General features: G+C 42.4%; 1 protein-coding gene and 1 non-coding gene across 2 annotated transcripts in view; one reads left to right on the top strand and one right to left on the bottom strand.

The window, feature by feature from the left end:
* FRMPD3 (FERM and PDZ domain containing 3) overlaps window positions 1–20,778 on the top strand; it is a 58,999-nt gene that overhangs the window by 14,698 nt on the left and 23,523 nt on the right. The window contains 4 exon segments of the mRNA XM_037821876.1: window positions 13,414–13,550; window positions 13,888–14,014; window positions 16,141–16,230; window positions 18,021–18,200. Of these exon segments, the coding sequence (XP_037677804.1) occupies window positions 13,414–13,550; window positions 13,888–14,014; window positions 16,141–16,230; window positions 18,021–18,200 (534 nt within the window).
* LOC119523923 lies at window positions 12,351–12,457 on the bottom strand. Its single transcript, XR_005214724.1, has one exon. It is a non-coding gene; the product is annotated as a U6 spliceosomal RNA (small nuclear RNA).

A 20,778-nucleotide genomic window follows, 5' to 3' on the forward strand; every position in this document is an offset into this window, starting at 1 on the left:
CTTGCTTCTCTTCAAAACATCACTCCCAGCTGCACTCTCTTTCTTCCCCCCCGAGTCAGCTCATTTATGTAGCTCCACCGATCAAGGCCCACCCCGAATGGGTGGGGCCAAGCCTCCATGGGAACATCTCATCAAAATTATCTCCCACAGCTGGGTGGGGCACACTCCAAGCAAATCTAACCAACACCAAAACTTCTGCCCCACACAAGACTACAAAGATAATGGCATTTGGGGGACACAATACACTCAAACTGGCACACCTTGTATCCCGCTACTTTGCTAAATTTGTTTATTAGCTCTAGTAGCTGTATCGTTGATTTCTCAGGGTTTTCTAGATATAAGATCATATCATCTGCAAACAATGACAGTTTTACTTCTTCTTTTACAATATAGATGCCTTTTATTTCTTTGTCTTGCCGGATTGCCCTGGCTAGCACTTCCAGCACAATGTTGAATAACAGTGGTGACAGCGGGCATCCTTGTCTTGTTCCTGATCTTAGAGGGAAGGCTTTCAGTCTCTCACCATTGAGTACTATGCTGGCTGTGGGTTTTTCATATATGCTCTTTATCATGTTGAGGAAGTTTCCTTCAATTCCTACCTTTTGAAGTGTTTTTATCAAAAAGGGATGTTGGATTTTGTCAAATGCTTTTTCAGCATCTATTGAGATGATCAATTGATTTTTCCCTTTTGACTTGTTAATGTGTTGTAATACATTGATTGATTTTCTTATCTTGAACCATCCTTGCATGCCTGGAATAAACCCCACTTGGTCATGGTGTATGATTTTTTTAATGTGTCTTTGGATTCGATTTGCAAGTATTTTGTTGAGGATTTTTGCATCTACATTCATTAGGGAGATTGGCCGGTAGTTTTCCTTTTTTGTAGCATCTTTGCCTGGTTTTGGTATTAGATTGATGTTAGCTTCATAAAATGAGTTAGGTAGTGTTCCATTTTCTTCAATGTTTTGAAAGAGTTTGAGTAAGATTGGTGTCAGTTCTTTCTGGAAAGTTTGGTAGAATTCCCCTGTGAAGCCATCTGGCCCTGGGCATTTATTTGTGGGAAGATTTTTGATGACTGATTGGATCTCTTTGCTTGTGATGGGTTGGTTGAGGTCTTCTGTTTCTTCTCTGGTCAGTCTAGGTTGTTCATATGTTTCCAGGAAATTGTCCATTTCCTCTACATTATCCAGTTTGTTGCCATACAGTTGTTCATAGTATCCTCTTATAATTTTTTTAATTTCTTCAGGGTCTGCAGTTATGTCACCTTTTTCATTCATTATTTTGTTTATATGGGTCTTCTCTCTTTTTGATTTTGTCAGTCTAGCTAGGGGCTTGTCAATCTTGTTGATCTTCTCAAAGAACCAACTTTTGGTGATATTTATCCTCTCTATTGTTTTTTTGTTCTCTATGTCATTTATTTCTGCTTTAATCCTTGTTATTTCTTTTCTTGTACTTGGTTTAGGATTGGTTTGCTGTTCATTTTCTAGCTTCTTCAGTTGATCCATTAGTTCTTTGATTTTGGCTCTTTCTTCCTTTTTAATATATGCATTTAGTGCTATAAATTTCCCCCTTAGCACTGCTTTTGCTGCATCCCATAGGTTTTGGTATGTTGTGTTCTCATTTTCGTTCGTCTCTATATATTTAGTAATTTCTCTTGCTATTTCTTCTTTAACCCACTGATTGTTTAGGAGTGTGTTGTTTAACCTCCAGGTATTTGTGAATTTTCTAAGTCTCTGATGGTTATTGACTTCTAATTGTATTCCATTGTGGTCAGAGAATGTGCTTTGAATAATTTCAATCTTTTTAAATTTATTGAGGCTTGTTTTATGTCCCAGCATATGATCTATTCTGGAGAAAGTTCCATGAGCACTAGAAAAGTATGTGTATCCTGGTGATTTGGGATGTAATGTCCTGTATATGTCTGTTAAATCTAATTCATTTATCAGATTGTTTAGGTTTTCAATTTCCTTATTGGTCTTCTGTCTGGTTGATCTATCTATAGGAGAGAGTGATGTGTTGAAGTCTCCCACAATTATTGTGGAAACATCAATTGCTTCCTTTAGTTTGCCAGTGTTTCTCTCATGTATTTTGTGGCACCTTGATTGGGTGCATAGACATTTACGATTGTTATTTCTTCTTGCTGAATTGCCCCTTTTATTAGTATGTAGTGGCCTTCTTTGTCTCTCAAAACATCCCTGCATTTGAAGTCTATTTTATCTGAGATTAATATTGCTACACCTGCTTTCTTTGGCTGTAGCTTGCATGAAATATTTTTTTCCATCCTTTCACTTTCAGTTTCTTTGTGTCCCTGTGTCTAAGATGAGTCTCTTGTATGCAACATATTGATGGTTCATTTTTTTTGATCCATTCTGCGAATCTATATCTTTTAATTGGGGAGTTTAATCCATTTACATTCAACGTTATAACCATGAAGGCATTTCTTGAATCGGCCATCTTATCCTTTGTTTTATGTTTGTCATATTTTTCCCCTCTGTCTATTAATATCCTTTATTGTACCCATACCGAATCTCTTTAGTACTGAACCTTTCTCCAAGTCTCTCTGTCCTTTCTTTGCTTCTCTGTCTGTAGGGCTCCCTTGAGTATCTCCAGTAGGGCAGGTCTCTTGTTAGCAAATTCTCTCAGCATTTGTTTGTCTGTGAAAAATTTAAGCTCTCCCTCAAATTTGAAGGAGAGCTTTGCTGGATAAAGTATTCTTGGCTGGAAATTTTTCTCACTCAGAATTTTAAATATATCGTGCCACTGCCTTCTTGCCTCCATGGTGGCTGCTGAGTAGTCACTACTTAGTCTTATGCTGTTTCCTTTGTATGTGGTCAATTGCTTTTCTCTTGCTGCTTTCAGAACTTGCTCCTTCTCTTCTGTGTTTGACAGTGTGATCAGTATATGTCTCGGAGTGGGTTTATTTGGATTTATTCTATTTGGGGTTCGCTGAGCATTTATGATTTGTGTATTTATGTTGTTTAGAAGATTTGGGAAGTTTTCCCCAACAATTTCTTTGAATACTCTTCCTAGACCTTTACCCTTTTCTTCCCCTTCTGGGACACCAATGAGTCTTATATTTGGACGTTTCATATTATCTATCATATCCCTGAGGTCCATTTTGATTTTTTCAATTTTTTTCCCCATTCTTTCTTTTATGCTTTCATTTTCCCTTCTGTCATCTTCAAGGTCACTGATTCGTTGTTCAACTTCCTCTAGTCTTGTACTATGAGTGTCCAGAATCTTTTTAATTTGGTCAACAGTTTCTTTAATTTCCATAAGATCATCCATTTTTTTATTTAGTCTTGCAATGTCTTCTTTATGCTCTTCTAGGGTCTTCTTGATTTCCTTTGTCTCCCATACTATGGTCTCATTGTTCATCTTTAGTTCTTTGAGTAGCTGCTCTAGGTGCTGTGTCTCTTCTGGTCTTTTAATTTGGGTGCTTGGGCTTGGGTTATCCATATCGTCTGGTTTTTTCATATGCTTTATAATTTTCTGTTGTTTTTGGCCTCGTGGCATTTGCTGAACTTGATAGGGTTCTTTTAGGATTTGTAGACCAATTGAAGTCCTTATCTCTAATGTATCAGATCTACAGCTTCGTGGAGTACACTTTCTCTAACTAACCAGCAGGTGGTGTCCACGAGCCACCTGTTCTCCACAAGCCAGTTCTCTCCTGCTTAGCCTTTTTGGTGAGTTGGGGAGTGAGTCTTGTGGGGTACAATTGGTGTACCAAGCTTGCGTGTGTAGTTGGTGTTGCCTGCCCTGTGTATGGGGCGTGTTTCTGGGCAGTCAGGGAGGGGGGGGGTGGCTCTAACAATCAAATCTCCCTGGTGATCCTAGAGTTTTAAAGCTGCTGCAATAGTCTAATCCTTCAGTTCAGTCCTGCCACAGTTTGTCTCTGCCACTGACCCACAAGTCCTTGGTATTGGCGTATGGCTCCTGAGACTTGCAAGTGGGCCCCTCTTCCAGGCCGTGCACCCCGGGTCCTCTGTTGAGGGATGACTGTGCTATGTCACAGGTGAGTGCCGTCCCCCCAGGGCAGTTCTGGGCTGCTGGGCTGTGTAGGGAGGCTCCCAGTCTGCTGAAATGATGGCTGAATGGGGCTTTGTTAATTCACACTGCTCTACCTTCCCAACTCTGGGACAATCAGCTGAGGTTGCAGGGAAGGCTAATGTCCACGCCCAGTTTTGTGGTGTGTGCCTGTTATTTGAAGCACTTCCGTCACACTGGGTTGTCTGGGGCAGTTCTGGGCTATGGGGCTGGCGATGGGCAGGAGTGTTTCCTGTCCACCAGGATGATGGCTGTGAGCGGACACCCCCCTTTTCTTGGGAAGTTGTGGTGTTTAGTGAATTTTCTCAGCCACTGGATTATTGCGTTTTGTCTCAGAGCTCTCCTAGTTCTGCTCTTGACTTGACCTGCCCAAATTGCAAGTCTTTGAAGCTTTCTGTATTGGGCTTCTTAGAGTAATTGTTTTAGAAAAAGAAAAAAGGATTAAAAAAAAAAAAGAAAGAAAGAAAAGGGCCCTCCTCAGAGATCTAATGGGTTATTGAAATGCTAAGAGACAAAGCAACCAGGGCCATTAAGGAAAGGTCCACAGGGCAGAGAGATCAGCTTTTCTTCTGGATTTGCATATGTGCCTCAGGGCCTGAGCTCGGCCTGAGCTCTGCCCTTCCCCCTTCTATGTTCACCAGAACTCCAAAAATCCTCTGCTTTTATTTTGGAGTTTTTTGTGTTGTTTTTTTTCTATGCCTATCTCCTCTCTGCTGGGCTGGCTGCTCTCAGATTCTCTGGTGTCTGGTCTCCGTCTATCTATGGTTGGAGTTTGGATCAGCAGAATGAGTTTCCGATAAGGGCTGCCACTGCAGTTCTCCCTTCTCCTTCCCGGAGCTGACAGCCCCTCCTCCCACGGGACTGAGCCTGGCAGGGAGGGGCGCGGGTCCCCTGGCCGCAAAAACTTACAGATTTCGCTGATCTCAGCAGTTCCACGTTTTCATGAGTGTTGTATGAAGTATGCCCAAAGTCAGATTGCTCTGTGGTGTCCAGTCCACGCAGTTCCTGGCTTTCTACCTACTTTCCTGGAGGAGTAACTAAAACATACAGCTCACCAGTCTGCCATCTTGCCCCGCCTCTGCCCCAGTCTTAATGAATCAGAAACTCTGAGGGTGGAAGTGGCTATTAACCTATGTTTTAACAAGCCCTGCAGATGATTCTGATGCATGCTAGAGCTTGAGAACAACTGCCTTAATTAAGCATTATCTGGGAAGCTTTTTTTAAAAAATGCTCTATCCTACCCAAGACCAAGTAAAAAAAAAATATATATGGGCAAGAGATCCAAACATAGGTATTTTTAAAAATTCCCCAGCTGATTCTAATGTGCAGCCAAGGTAAAGAAATTCTGCTGGAGGGCAAGGGCAGAGAAAGGTTTCAAGGAGAATAGCCTGGAAAGATGAGCAATTTAGAATGATCACAGTGCTGAAGAAGGACACGAGCTTGGGAGCTATTGCAGTTATCCAGAGGAGAAATGATGAGGACCTGAATCAGGGCAGTGGTGGAGGAGATGGGATGGGATTCGAGATATTTAAAAGGTAGAATTGATGGGCTTTGACTCAATGAGCATTGGTAGAGGTGAGATCATTTCCAAGTTAGGGAATACAGGTACTGGAATGGGTTTGGGGAACATATGAGTTATTTTTTGGATTATGTTGAGTTTTAGGTGCCTGTAGGACATACAGAGCACTCAAGGAGAGAAAACAAAAACCTCAAAACTCATTGGTCTCTGATGATTATAACCTGGGGATGTACTATGAGACATCACAGTGTCCTTTCGGCCCCATCTGACAATGTGAAACGTTAGGAACATTTCTCAGACAACCTCAAATTCATTTAACAACACTCTAGAGGACAATGAATTGTGGATGCTCTATGAATTTTGTAGGTTTAGTTCTCATTTTGATGCTTTCTTCATTCAAGCATCAGGGAATTTCCTTGGTTCTAATATTTTGGAATTTGGTGACAAGACTATGTTGTGATGATACAGACTTCAGCTCTGTTCCTTCTTTTTTTTATTTAAAAGCTTTATTGAATTCTAGTCAATGCACAACAAACTGTACATAAAGTATACAATTTGATAAGTTTTGACATATGTATGTAACTGACATATGTATGAAACCATTACCACAATTACAGTATTGAACATATCCAACACCAACAAAAGTTTCTTCAGGTTCCTTTGTATATTGTCCTCCCCATCCCCAGTCAACCACCGACCTGCTTTCTGTCACTATAGATTCATCCATGTTGTGTGTAGCTAAAATTCATTGTTTATCGATTCATCTGTTGATGGAACTTTGGGTTGTTTCCTGGTTTTGGCTGTTACAAATTAAGCTGCTATGAACATCCATGCACAAGTCTTTGTATGAACATGAGTAAATACCTAGCAGTGGAATGAACTGATCATGTGGTAGATGTATCTTTGACTTTTAAAGAAATTCCAATACTGTTTCCAAAGTGGTTGTACCATTTTACCTTCCCACTCACCATGTATGAGAGTTTCCGTTTCTCTGCATCCTTGTCAACAGTTGGTATTGTCAGTATTTTATTTTAGCCATTCTAATAGGTATGTAATGATATCTCATTGTGGTTTTCATTTGAATTTCCCTAATGATCAATGATGTTGAACCTCTTTTCATATTTGACATCATACATCTTCTTTGGCAGAGTGTTCAAATCTTTTGCCCACTTTTTAATTGAGTTGTTTTCTTATTGTTGTGTTTTGAGAGTTCTTTGTATATTCTGTATTCAAGTCCTTTGTTGAATATGTTGTTTGCAGGTTTTTTCTCCCAGTCTGTGGTTTGTCTTTTCAGTCTCTAAACTGTGTCTTTCACTGAGCAAATGTTGGAATTTTTATGAAGTCCAATTTGTTAATTTGATCTTTTATGGATCATGCTTTTGGTGTCATAGCTAAAAAGTCTTTGCCCAACCCAAGGCCACAAATATTTTCTCTTATTTTTTCTTCTAGAAGTTTTATCATTTTAGGCTTTACATTTAGGTCTGTGGTCCATTTGAGTTAACTTTTGTATATGGTGTGAGGTATGGATCAAAGTTCTTTTTTTTTCTTTTTCTGCTTATGGATAACCAATTGTTCCAGCACCGTTTGTTGAAAGACTGTCCTTTCTCCACTGAATTACCTTTGCACTGTTGTCAAAAATCAGCTGCTATCTTTGTGTGGAACTATTTCTGAAAGTCTATTTTGTTCCATTCACCTTCTTGCCTATCTTTTTACCAATATCACACTCTTTTGATTACTGTAGCTTTATAATAAGTCTCAAAATCAGGTAGCATTTGTCCTCCAACTTTTTTCTTCTTTGTCAAAGTTGTTTTGACTTTTCTAGGACCTTTGCATTTCCGTGTGAATTTTAGAGCCAGCTTTTCAATTTTTATTCTGATTGGAATTATGTTGAATCTCTAGGTTGATTTGGGGAGTATTGACATCTTAACAATATTGAGACTTCTGACACATGAATACAGTATATTTCTATGTTTATTTAGGTCTTTAATTTTTCTCAGCAATGTTTTGTAGTTTTCGGTATACAAGTCTTTCACATATTTTTTCAGATTTATCCCTAAGTATTTTGTAGTTTTTTAATTCAATTTTATTGAGATATATTCAAATACCATAAGTCATCCAAAGTGTACAATCAGTTGTTCACAGTACCATCATACAGTTATGCATTCATCACCCCAATCTATTTTTTGAACATTTTCCTTGTACCAGAAAAAGGGAAAATAAGAATAAAAAATAAAAGTAAAGAAGAACACCCAAAACACCCCCCACCCTATTTTTCATTTAGTTTTTTGTCCCCATTTTTCTACTCTTCCATCCATACACTGGATAAAGGGAGTGTGACCCATAAGGCTCTCGCAATCACACTGTCACCTCTTGTAAGCTACATTGCTGTACAGTCGCCTTCAAGAGTCAAGGCTACTGGGTTGCAGTTTGATAGTTTCAGATAGTTACTTCTAGCTATTCCAATGCATTAAAACCTAAAAAGGGTTATCTATATTGTGCATAAGAATGTCCACCAGAGTGACCTCTCAACTCCATTTGGAATCTCTCAGCCACTGAAACTTTATTTCGTTTCATTTCACATCCCCCTTTTGGTCAAGAAGATGTTCTCAATCCCATGATGTCAGGTCCAGATTCATCCTCGGAAGTCATATCCTGCATTGCCAGGGAAATTTACACCCCTGGGAGTCAGATCCCATGTAGGGGGGAGGGCAGTGAGTTCACCTACCAAGTTGGCTTAGCTAGAGAGAGGACCACATCTGAGCAACAAAGAGGTACTCAGGGGGAGACTCTTAGACACAATTATAAGCAGGTTTAGCCTCTCCTTTGCAGTGTTGAGCTTCATAAAGGCAAGTCCCATGATAGAGGGCTTGGCACATCAAACCGCCAGTCCTCAGTGTTTGTGAGAATATCAGCAGCAATCCAGGTGAGGAAGCCCAATACCTCTGCATGTTCCCCAGCTCCTCAGGGAGGCCCTGTGTATGTATTTTTATTCTCTGTCCAAATTACTTTGGGGTGTGTCGCTATTTCACGCTAAGCTATGCAAACCTACCAGGTCTCACTTCCTATTAAAAGTTCCATGTAAGTATGGTATTTGAACCAAGTGTGCAAGTTAAATTGTTTAGGAAATATAGATCTTGCACCAACTAAACATCTCTTCCCTTGGTCTCACATGGAATTTGAAGTTTTAAAATGCGGTCAGTATTGTCCTTTACCCTTTAGCCTGATTTGCCCTAGTCCTAACCACATCTGCTTCATTCATATCTCTAGTTGAAGTCTGGATTGTTTTTCAGCTTTTCTCACAGTTGCTATATGTGATAATACTGACATTCTTATCTGCCAAGTTCTAGCTCTGAGTTTCAGGTGTCATACAGATATCCAAAGTTCCAGGGATTGATCAGGTTATACACAAAGGGATCAGCATCTCAGAATCTGGAGATAGCCATTACAATTCAGTAATAGATGTGATTGCTGTAAGAGCTTACAATCTAGGGACCATTACAATCAGCGTTCCCCTGATAAGCTGTGCTCTAAGGTTCAATTCTGAGTTTACACATTGTAGTTAGTCCATATTGGTGAGGCATTATAGTGTTTGCCTTTGTTTCTGGCGTAGTTCACTCAAAATACTGTCTACAGGTTCCATCCACCTCACTGCGTGTCTCATAGCTTCACTCCTTCTCGCAGTAGCCCAGTATTTCCTTGTATGCACCCACAGCAGTTCACCATTCTGTTCTTCAGTCGATGTACCCTTAGGCCACCTCCACCCATTGCAAATCATGTATACTGTCTCCATAAACAACAGTGTGCAAATGTCCATCCATGTCCCTGCTCTCAGATCCTCCAAGAAAATGTCCCCTAATGAGGTTGCAGGACCTATGGCACCCACATACTTAGCTTCATGTGGAACCACCCCACTGTCCTTCAGAAAGGCTATACCATTCTGCCTCCTAACCAACAGTAAATACATACATCCCTCTCTCCATGTTTTCTCCAGCACTTTTATCCCTGTTTACATTTATCCATACAATTTTAGAGAGCTATATTCACATGCCATATAATTATCCACAGTATACAATCAGTTGTTCATGGTATCATCATACAGTTGTGCATTTATCACCACAATCAGCACTTGAACATATTGATTACTAAAGGAAAAAAAAAGTGTTTTTTTGTTTTTTTTTTAAAGAATAATAAAAATGACAATAAAAAGAAAAATAAAATACAATACAATATAATAGTAGGGTCAGACAACACCACCACTACCAAGAATCCCATGTCCCTCCCTTATATCCCCCTCTCATACTCATTTAGCTTTGGTATATTGCCTTTGTTAAATTTATTGGAAGCATACTACAGTGTTACTGTTGACCATGGACTCCAGTTTGCTTTGATTGTATTTTTTCCCCACTACCATCCTCTTTCCAACACTCTGCATGGTTGACATTCATTTGTTCTCCCATATGCAAGAACAGTTTTATATTTGTACATTTATTCACACTCATTGACCACTCCAGTTTTTGCTAAGTTGAACAGTCCCTGCCTTTATCTTCTATCTTTACCTCAGGTATCATACATGCTTCTAGCCCACCTCTTTCAGCTTTACTCATGGACATCTTTGTTCACTGTAGTTACAATATTGCGCTACCATCACACAGTATTATGCTATCTATTTCTGGGTCTGTACAATGAATCCTGCTGAACATTCTGTAGTCCTTCAGCATCAAATGCCCGATCTCTACCCTCTTTCTATCTCCTGGTAGCCTGTTTTATCAGTTTTTAACCCTCAAAGTTTACTCATTAATGTTAGTGCATATTAGTGGGACCATACAGTATTTGTCCTCTTGTTTCTGGCTAACTTCACTCAACATAATGTCCTCAAGGTTCATCCACGTTATTATATGTTCTGTGTCTTTGTTCTGTCTTACAGCTGCGTAATATTCCATTGTGTGTATGTACCACAGTTTGTTTATCCACTCTTCCGTTAATGGACATGTGGGCTGTTTCCATCTCTTGGCTATTGTGACTAATGCCATGATAAACATCAGTTTACAAATGTCTGTTCATGTCTTAGCTTTCAGTTCCTCTGAGTATATACCTAGTAATGGAATAGCTGGGTCATATGGCAAATCTATAGTTAGCTTCGTGAGGAACTGCCACACTGTCTTCCAGAGTAGTTGTACCATTCTACATTCCCACCAACAGTGAATAAGTGTGCCTCTTTCTCCACATCCTCTCCAGCACTTGTAATTTTCTGTTTTTTGGATAATGGCCATTCTGGTAGGTGTGAGATAATATCTCATTGTGGTGTTGATTTGCATTTCCCTAACAACCAGTGAAGTTGAGCATTTTTTTCATATGTTTTTGAGTCATTTGTATTTCCTCTTCAAAAAAGTGTCTGTCCATGTCTTTTGCCCATTTTTTGATTGGGTTGTTTGTCTTTGTGTTGTTGAGTTGTAGGATTGCTTTAAGTATTCTGGATATTAAACCCTTATCTGATATGTAGTTTCTAAATATTGTCTCCCACTGTGTAGTCTGCCTTTTTACTTTTCTAACAAATTCCTTTGATGGACAAAAGTGTTTAATTTTGAGGAGATCCCATTTATCTATTTGTTCTTTGGTTGCTCACGCTTTGGGTGTAAGGTCTAGGAAACCACCTCCTATCACAAGATCTTTAAGAAATTGTCCTACATTTTCTTCTAAGAGCCTTATGGTCTTAGCAGTAATGTTTAGGTCTTTGATCCATTAGGAGTTAATTTTTGTATAAGGTGTTGAGATAGAGGTCCTCTTTCATTCTTTTGGAAATGGATATCCAGTTCTCCAAACACCGTTTATTGAAGAGGCTGCTCTGTCCCAGTTGCTTTGGCTTGACTGTCTTATCAAAGATCAATTGTCCGTAGATGAGAGAGTCTATTTCTGAACATTCAATTCAATTCCATTGGTTGATATATCTATCTTTATGCCAGTACCATGCTATTTTGAGCACTGTAGCTTTGTATTATGCTTTAGAGTCAGGTAGTGTGAGACTTCCCACTTCGTTCGTCTTTCTCAAGATATTTTTGGCTATTTGGGGCACCTTGCCCTTCCAAATAAATTTAGTTATTGGTTTTTCTACTTCTGCAAATTAAGTTGTTGGTATTTTAATTCGTATTGCATTGAATCTGTAAATCAGTTTAGGTAGAATTGACATCTTAATTATATTTAGTCTTCCAATCCATTAGCACAGTATGTTCTTCCATTTATTAGGTGTCTTCAATTTCTTTTAGCAATTTCTTATAGTTGTCTCTGTATAGGTCTTCTGTGGACTTCGTTAAGTTTATTCCTAAATGCTTGATTCTTTTGGTTGCTATTGTAAATGGATTTTTTTATTTCTTCCTCATGTTGCACATTACTTGTATATAAGAACACTACAGATTTTTGCATGTTGATCTTGTAGCCTGCCACTTTGCTGTATTCACTGATTAGTTCTAGTAGCTTTGCTATAGATTTTTCTGGATTTCCTACATATAGAATCATGTCATCTGCAAAGAGTGAAAGTTTTACTTCTTTCTTTCCAATTTGGATGCCTTTTAGTTCTTTTCCTTGCGTAATTGCTCTAGCTAGAACTTCCAGCACAATGTTGAATAACAATGGTGACAGTGGGCATCCCTGTCTTGTTCCTGATTTTAGAGGGAAAGCTTTCAGTCTCTCCCCATTGAGTACAATGTTAGCTATGGGTTTTTCATATATTGCCTTTATCATATTGAGAAAATTCCCTTCTATTCCTATCCTTTGAAGTGTTTTCATCAAGAACAATATGGAATGCTTCACGAATTTGCATGTCATCCTTGGGCAGGGGTCATGCTAATCTTCTCTGTATTGTTCCAATTTTAGTATGTGTGCTGCCGAAGCGAGCACTTCATAGTATGCTATTGTAAATGGCATTGATTTTTTTTTCATTTCCATTTCCAATTGCTTGTTGCTAGCATACAGAAATACAATTGGCTTTTGTATATCGATCTTATATCCTGCAACCTTGCTAAACTCAGTGATTAGTTCTTCTAGTTTTTGGTTTTTTTTCTGTAGATTCAATTGGATTTTCCACATAGATCATCACTGATAAAGTATTTCTCTTCCGGTCTCTTTTATGCTGTGGTGTGATACCACCATGACTGCTTAGTGCCCTAGCCTATCCTGGTTCCACTTCAACAAGATGGGCACCTGGTCTAACCAAGGTTGAAACTTTGATAGCTGGAACTCTGACCTTCAGGGTTTGGGTATTGCCATGCCCTTGGCCAGTAGTTCCAGGTGACCCCCTTTAGGATAATGTAGGGAATCTTGACTCATCACCGTTCTTGTCCTTCAGACCCCAGGGAACAGAATATCTGCCCCATTCCTGCAGTCCATCTCTCACCCTGGGCTTCTGAGCCAGAGCCCTGTGCAGAGTCCCTTCCAGTATCTCTTCCTTTGCTTCCATCTAAGCTAGTAGAGGAGCCCTGTATGGCTGAGGGGTGAGTATAGGCCCCAGAGAAAAGGTGGGAGGGTTTCTTGTATCAGGAGGAAAGAAAGGGAGTGGCACCATGTCTCACTTTTGCAGAAACCTGAACTTTCTGCCCACTTGTGCCTTGCCATTGTGTCTACCTGTCACTGAGAAGAAGGCTGTCCAAAATCTGCTGAATGGAGCAAACAGTGTCTTTGAAACCCAAGGCTCCTCCATTTAATCTTCCCCAAGTGCAGCATCTTCCTTTTTCCCTTGATCTAGGATGTCTTACTGACATCATGATTATTTTCTGAGATGTAAAGGAGTAGAAGGTTGGGGAGACAGGGGGGGATATCTCCTTTAACTGAAGGGTTTGAACTCCCCTCTCTCACAGAGTCGGAATGATGTTATTCGAGAACGCTTTGGAATGGACCCCAAGCCAGAGATGCTGTTGGGCCTTGCTGCCCTGCACATCTACATCACTGTCTCAGCCACTCGACCAAGTCAGAAGATCTCACTCAAGAATGTAGAGTGAGTTGTGCTGGGGCCCTCTGGGATGGAAGCAAATAAGTGAGTAGTGAGAAGATGCAAGGGTAGAGCTATGCCATGCTCTTTAGGAATGTAGAGCAGGTGATGAGAGTATAAATGACTTGGAGTTTCTCACACCTAGACATGATGCCTTTGAGCTCTAGCTTCTACTAGGGAACTGGCCAATGCTTTGTTTCTGCATGTTTCCTTCTTTTTCTTTCTCCAGTCTCTATTCTTCCGTTTCTGTCTGTCAGATTCAGTCAGTTTCTGTCTTACCATCTTCCTTTCTCTGACCCACATTGTCTCTCTGACTAGTTTTGTACTTTTCTTCTCCTTTTAGGAAGGAGTGGGGCCTGGAACCCTTTCTTCCCCCCTCTCTCCTGCAAGGCATCAAAGAGAAGAACCTCCGGAAATCTCTCTCTCAGCAATTGAAGGCTCATCAAACACATCCTTCCAGTGGCACCAAGGTACCCAGAGTAGGTCATCAGGTGCTCTCCTCAGGCATTGGTGGCCTTGGGGGGCTCATGGGTAGTTTTCCAACAGGGCCGGCTCCTCTGGAGAGCCTCACCACTCTCTCTGACTCAGGTGCAAATCCACTGTGGCCTGAGAGGGGTTTTCCCCAAGCCTGACTCTTCCCTGGAGACAGCTAGTTTAGTGTCAAGTCATTGGGAGAGCTCAGGGTTCTCAAAACAAAGGGGCGGAGATGCAGGAGGAGATAATTCTCAGGTCCTTTCACTAATTTAGTCAGTGCCAGTTGAGTACCTGCTATGTGGAAAACATTAGGCTCCGGTGTGTGGGGGGCACATGTTTTCCATGGAAATGACTGGTCTGTCCCTCACTAGCTTTCTAAATTCATCAGTCCTGGGATATGGAATTTTGGGAGATAAGAGCCCAGCCTGGGTGGGACAAGGCATGACCTGGAGAATGGGTCATTGGGCGGCATATAGAGAGCTTAAGACACATCCTTTGCCCTCTGAGGATCTCCTTCTCCCTGCTTCCCCCAGCCCTGCAGGCCCTTCTTAGTCATATAAGGTTCCCTCTGCTTGTGCTTCCTGCTCAGGTGGCAGAAGGATGGTGAGAGGCGCTAGAATCAGCATGCAGATGCAGACATGAGACACAATCGCCTCCATATATTCCGCCCATTCCAGATTTCCTTGCATTACCAAGTAGCTTCTCTTTTAAAATGCAAATTTCCCCCAGAGAGTTGAGCCATTCCTACCTTGCTGTGCATATTTAATCAGATTGTTTTCTTCCCAGTTGAGAGTGTCAGAGCTCACACCCATTTTCTTCAGCAAATATTTTTTTTTTTTTTGAGGCACCCCAGTGCTTGAGCTGGAGATACAACGATGAAGAAAACTTAGTCTCTGCCCTCAAGTCAGTCACAGTCTATTAGGTAAAAACAATAGACAGCCTCAACACAGTGTGAAAGGTGTGGGTGCTCCAGAAGCACAGAGGAGCAACAGCAAGCTCAGCCTGAGGGAGATGGAAAAGTCATTGGTGGATTTGATGCCAGAGCTGGGTCTTGAATGGCAAATAGGAGTTAATCTAGATGAGTTGGGTGGTCACTCACAAGTTGGTAGAAAGAAGACTTTCCCAGGCAAGGAGATCAGTCTGTAAAAAAGCCCAGAGATATGAGAGACCATGGTGCATGGAAAGAAATACAAATAGTTCGGCATAAATTGTTCAGAAAATACAAGGAATGTGCAAGGAGTGTGGTGGCAGGGGGAAGGGAGAGGGCAAGAGAGGATGCAAGAGAGTGGCCAATTCATGGAGAGCCTTGTGTGCTGCAGAAAGGAATATGTGCTTCATCCTCTGGTAGTAGGAAGCCATTAAAAAGTTCAATCAGGAAGCTGATGTGACTAAACTTGTATTTTCAGATGCTTCCTCTAACAGCAATGTGGAGGGGACTGAGGGAAGTGAAGGTGAACTGGCTGTCACCCCTGCCTGTCAACCTCATAGGTGGGAAGTACTGAGGCAATGGCTGTGAGGCTAGAGAAGAAGGATGGATAGGTTGGAGAGGGCTTTAAGAAGTAAAATCAAAGATAATTTGGTGACTGATGGCCCTCAGGTGAGAGAACAAGGTGGGAGTCCAGTGTGACTTACAGGTTCTGGCTTGAATGACTGGGAGATGCCAGTACCACTGGGAGAGACTGCAAATGGCAGAGCAACAGCAGGCTTGGGGACTTAGAGGTGCTCAATACTAAAGGTAGGACTCCTGATTGGGATCGGCCAGTACCTAGGTGGCTATAGGAGGTCTGAAGGGTCTCAGGAGAGAGGTATAGATGAAGTGGGGTCTCCGAGTTCAGCAAAGGTGTTGGAATTAAACCAAAAACAAGACGAGTAAGCTGGGTACTTTCAGAACAAGGATCAGAAGATAGGAGAAAGGTTTAATAAAGGAGGTGGGATGCTAGAGATAAGAGCAGTCCAAACTGGAACCCTCTTGCCGTTTTACTGAGTATCTCCTCACGCTCCCACCGTGTGGTCTGTTGACGAGTGCCTGTCCTAGGATGTTGAGACTTCTTCCTGAGAAGATCAGTTTCCTTTCCCTGTGCTCCTCAGGCTCCTCAGATTTCTGGGTGCGTTGTTTCCACAGGGCTCTGCTATACAGGCCAAACTCCAGTATCTTCGAATCCTGAATGAACTTCCGACCTTCACGGGTGTTTTGTTCAACACTGTGGGCCTGGTCAGTGAGGGCAATGACAAAGGGGTGGGGGAGCCTTTGTTGGCAGTTGTCCTTGGGAGGGTGGGTAGGGGCAGGAGGGATTCTAGTTGGAATGAAGGGTGGCATTCTCTGTCAGCAGTTATTTCTAAAGACCTTCTTTCCTCTTCCTCCTCCTCCCCCTTCCCTCCCATGGTGCTTTGGCCTGCCTCTGGCAAAATGGTAAAGTAGGAGATATTTGTGTTTAGTATCCCTCCATAACCCTTTTGAACCCCTCCCCTTCCTCTATTTTAGGAGTCAGCAAACTTTTTCTATAAAGGGCCAGGCAGAAAATGTTTTAGGCTTTGCAGGCAAGACTCTTGCCACTACTCAGCTTTGCTGTTGTAGCGCAAAAGCAACCATAGACAATGAGATGCATGAATAGATGAGCATGACTGTGTTCCACTAACTATTTTGGTCCCTGAAATTTGAAGTTCATGTAAGTTCCATGTGTCTACAAAATGTGGTTCTTTTGGTTATTCTCCAACCATTTAAAAGTGTAAAACCCATTCTTATCTTGTGGGCCATACAAAAACAATGTGGTAGGCCAGATTTTGCCCACAGGTTGTAGTTTGCCAAAGCCTTCTCTATTTCATTGCCTTCATAAATACTCCCACAGTCCCCCACCCTACGCTTCCTGAGTCCTCATACTTCCCCCTGTCTGCCCAGGGCCTCCACTGTGGCAGCACTTCTCTAGGGCAGCTCACAGCTGGTCCCCCAAGACTGTGTCCCAGGCTAATTTGCCCTAGTAAGCCATGGTGAGAGGAAATTCAAATTATCTCACTGACTGGTTCCAGATGCTTGTCATGCTCTTGGGAGCACACTGTCATGCTGAGGCCGGGGCGCACACTGGCGGAAAGCAACTTATCAAAGTGTTTACAGGAAGACGGAAGAGGCTCCTCAGGGTGATGCTAATGCCCGGGGAATGGGCCTGCAGAGGACTCAGGCTTCAGCGCTCCAGGGAATCTGTCAATACCAGTTAAGGGAATCCAGTCCATCAGGCATAGTGGTAGCCGTTTACATACTGGGATTTGAGGAACACTGAAAGCCCACCACTCCCTCCCTCCACCCCCATACACTCCCTTAAATTTCTCTTCTACCCACCTGCCAGTGGTGACATTCTTATTGGCTGTTCCTTTGGGTTAAGACTGCTATAGTGCCTATTGAAAGGCAAATATCTTCTTAGAGTGGAGGAATTTTATTAAGCTCCCAGTCAACCCTTCACACCTTGGGCAGAATTATTTTGTTAATTCACCTTTTAGCAAGGTCTTAGAGGAAATCAGGCAATGGGTGAGAACTGCAAATTTTAATTAAGGCTGTTGTTGGGGGCAGGGTGAAGATCAAACAGGATGTCACCTGGTCAGACAGAGCACTGGGTAGGGGCCTTGAATGGTCTGAAGCAAGAAAGGGAAAGCCCCTGGGCCTTGGTACAGAGAGAGTGCTCAAAGGAGATTTTAAAAGACACCAAAACAAACCTCACCTACTTTACAATTTCGCTAGAGCCAGCCCTGCTGCCACCCACTTAAGTCAACCTGCTGCTGAGGCTAAGGTATCCATTTAGACTGATGATCCAGGGCCCTTCCCTAGGAATTGGGGTGTCCCAGACCATTTTTCCATCAAGGTTGTCCTCCTGCCCTAGCACTGAGACCCAAATATCTCCACACCTCCCAGCAAAACTGTTTCAGTGCGTGTTTTCTATTTCCTTCTCCTGCCTCTTCTCCCCACCTCCTCTGCCCTTCTTTCTCTGAATGTTCTTTACCACCCTTGGGCACCAGGACGAGAAGCAGTCAGCCACCACTCTCCTGGTAGGACCCCGTCACGGCATCAGCCATGTTATTGACCTCAAAACCAACCTCACCACTGTGCTGTCCGAGTTCAGCAAGATCAGCAAGATCCAGCTGTTCCGGGAGAACCAGGGCGTGGCCCGGGTGGAGACCAGCATCATGGATGCCAAGGTATGCTTTGAGGGGCCGCGTTTCTCCATCAGTGCAGGGTAGGGCCAGGCCTTGGAAACAGAGGAAGAAGTACACTTAAGGCTTTAACCAAAATAGAAAGAGAGTTTGAACCAGTGAGATGAGGTTCAGTGTTTCTGAAGTAGTTCAGACCCTGGGTCCCCTTGGACTCATCTTTCTTTCCCTTCTCAACCCTCTGGGGCAAGCTGTTTTGACCATGTATTAAGGTCACTCGGTGCTGGGGAAGGCAATGGAGAGTGTCAGATCAACCCAAGAGAGGTCATAAGCAGAGCGCCAGGCCAGGGGAATTGGAGAACTTGGAGCTACCCCCAGGCCAATATTTCCCAATCTTCCTCATGTCATAGCACATCTAGAAAATTATTTTTATGAGGAATATTGAGGTAAATGGACCAGTCCCAGAGATTCTGGTCACCCCATGCCCTGCTTGGCTGCCCCAGAGACTGAAGGGATTTTTATCTTGGCTCCTCTCTACCCATTCAGTGTGCACACTGGCTAGGGAGCCCTGGCAGAGGCACACACATTTTGCATTGTGGAGGAGGGGCTGTTTGAGTACATGAATAGAAATGAGGGGGTCTGGGGAGAAAGGGTGCAGGTTCCCATTTCACTCCCAGAGTCCAGCTCTTCCGGAACCCTAGAAACTTCCCCATAGACCAGCTTCTTCAGACCTGGCAAGTAGCTGTTGCTTGTGCAAAGTCTGGCAGCCGTGGTCAGCCGCCCCCTTCACGGCTCTCAGGTTTGAATACCTAGTGACCAGTGTGGGTGGGGGGAAGCCCTGCTTCCCAGCTGGCAGAAACTATTAGAGGGAGAGCAATTTTCCTCTCTTAAAGTATTTCCCAGGGGGAGATGTTGTTAACAGATTAAGAGGTGGCATGTTTGCTGTTTCTAAAAGAGCAAATTATTTATTTTATTCTCATACGTATGAGCCCAGAAAGCTTAAATATGTTAATGTTTCCACCTGTGATTCACAGGATCCCCCATAGGTTAAAGAACCTGCTTGGAGCTGAAGTTTAGTTGGCTTGTGGCTAGTTCCTAAACCCATGATTGCTGCCCTTCTCAGATGTTGTTGGGTAAAAGGCCAAATGGATCAGTAAGAAAGGCAGAGGAAGGACAAATCATGGAAGGGAGAAGTGGCTTCCTCAGAAATAAAGTGGTTTTAAAATTAGAGAAGCAGTGTTCTAGCTAAGCCTCCTTGTGTGTTCTATGGGTGATCCTCAACACTAGCAGCACAATAGGATTTCCTTGAGAGCTTTGAAAAATTACAGGTGACTGGGTCCTACTCCCAGAGATTGTGATTTAGTTGGTCAGGAGTGCAGCCGGGACATCAGGATTTATTTATGTTTCAGTTCCCCGTTGATTCTGTGGTACCACCAGGTTTGGGAAACACTGACCTATGGTACCGGTACCAGAACTCTGAGAGGAAACAGGCCGAGCAGAGGATTTGTGGGTATTGCCTGAGTGAGGAGCACTATGCTCGTTTCTAGGAGTGATCCTGCCACAGTCACAGACCTGATTGCTGCCCTGGAGGAGCTATGTTCTTACTGGGGATACCGGACTCACAAAGACACGTGACCTGCCTTAAAAACACAACATCAGAACTTGTATATGCTCTGGAATCAGACCAGATTCAAATCCCAGCTCTACCACTTCCTAACTGTGTGGCTTTGAGCAAGTGTCTTAACCTCTGTCATCCCTGATTTCCTCAACTGCAGAGTGGCATACGTATCTCAAAAGGCTTTTTTGTGAGGATTAAATGAGAAAATGTACGTAAAATGTCTTAGCACAGTGCCCTGCACACAATAAGAACCCAATAAATGAGACCTGTTATTTTTTTTCAAAAGCAAAACATCAGCAAAGAAAAATTCATACAAGGTAAATTTTGTAGATAAGTGTGGAGGGAAACATGGAACAAAAGAACAAGAATGGGTTAACCAGAACTGGCTTCCTACAGAGGGTTTTTAAGCTGGATCTTGAAGTGATAGGCATGGATTAGCAGAGAGAAGTGGGAAGTGTTCAAAGGCAGGGAGCAAGCTCGGGAATAATAAGCAAGCCATATGTGCAGGTCGATAAGCATAGTTGCTTGGCTAGAGAGGAGAATAACAAGAAAAGAGATTGGAGAGATTGGGGATGGACAGAACAATTTGGTTAAAAGCCTCAAAATCCAGTCAGAGAATTTTAGATTCAGTGTGACAGAATAGTGGGAAGCCACTGTAGTTCTTTGAGCAGAGGACTGACAGAGTGAAAGCTGACTTTGATCACTATGCAAGATGGATGGGAGCAAGGCTAGTGTGAAGCCAGGGAGATGACGATGGGATCATGGTACCCTACTGGTATAAGGGTGAAGGGTTAAGAGCCTGAGCTGGAGGGACAGCAGCTGGAGGGCCTGGGCATATTTAGGTATAGTAAAGAGAAAGAGAAAAAGTGAATGTGAAACACATAGAATCATTAAGAGTGGACACACATACTGCCCCCCCCCCGACACCTCACATGCACACACATTACACTCCTTTATTAAAATATAATAAATAAATAACCCCTTTATTGCCTACTGCATAAATCCCAA

Source organism: Choloepus didactylus, chromosome X, assembly GCF_015220235.1.
Source record: "Choloepus didactylus isolate mChoDid1 chromosome X, mChoDid1.pri, whole genome shotgun sequence".
Taxonomy (NCBI): Eukaryota; Metazoa; Chordata; class Mammalia; order Pilosa; family Megalonychidae; genus Choloepus; species Choloepus didactylus.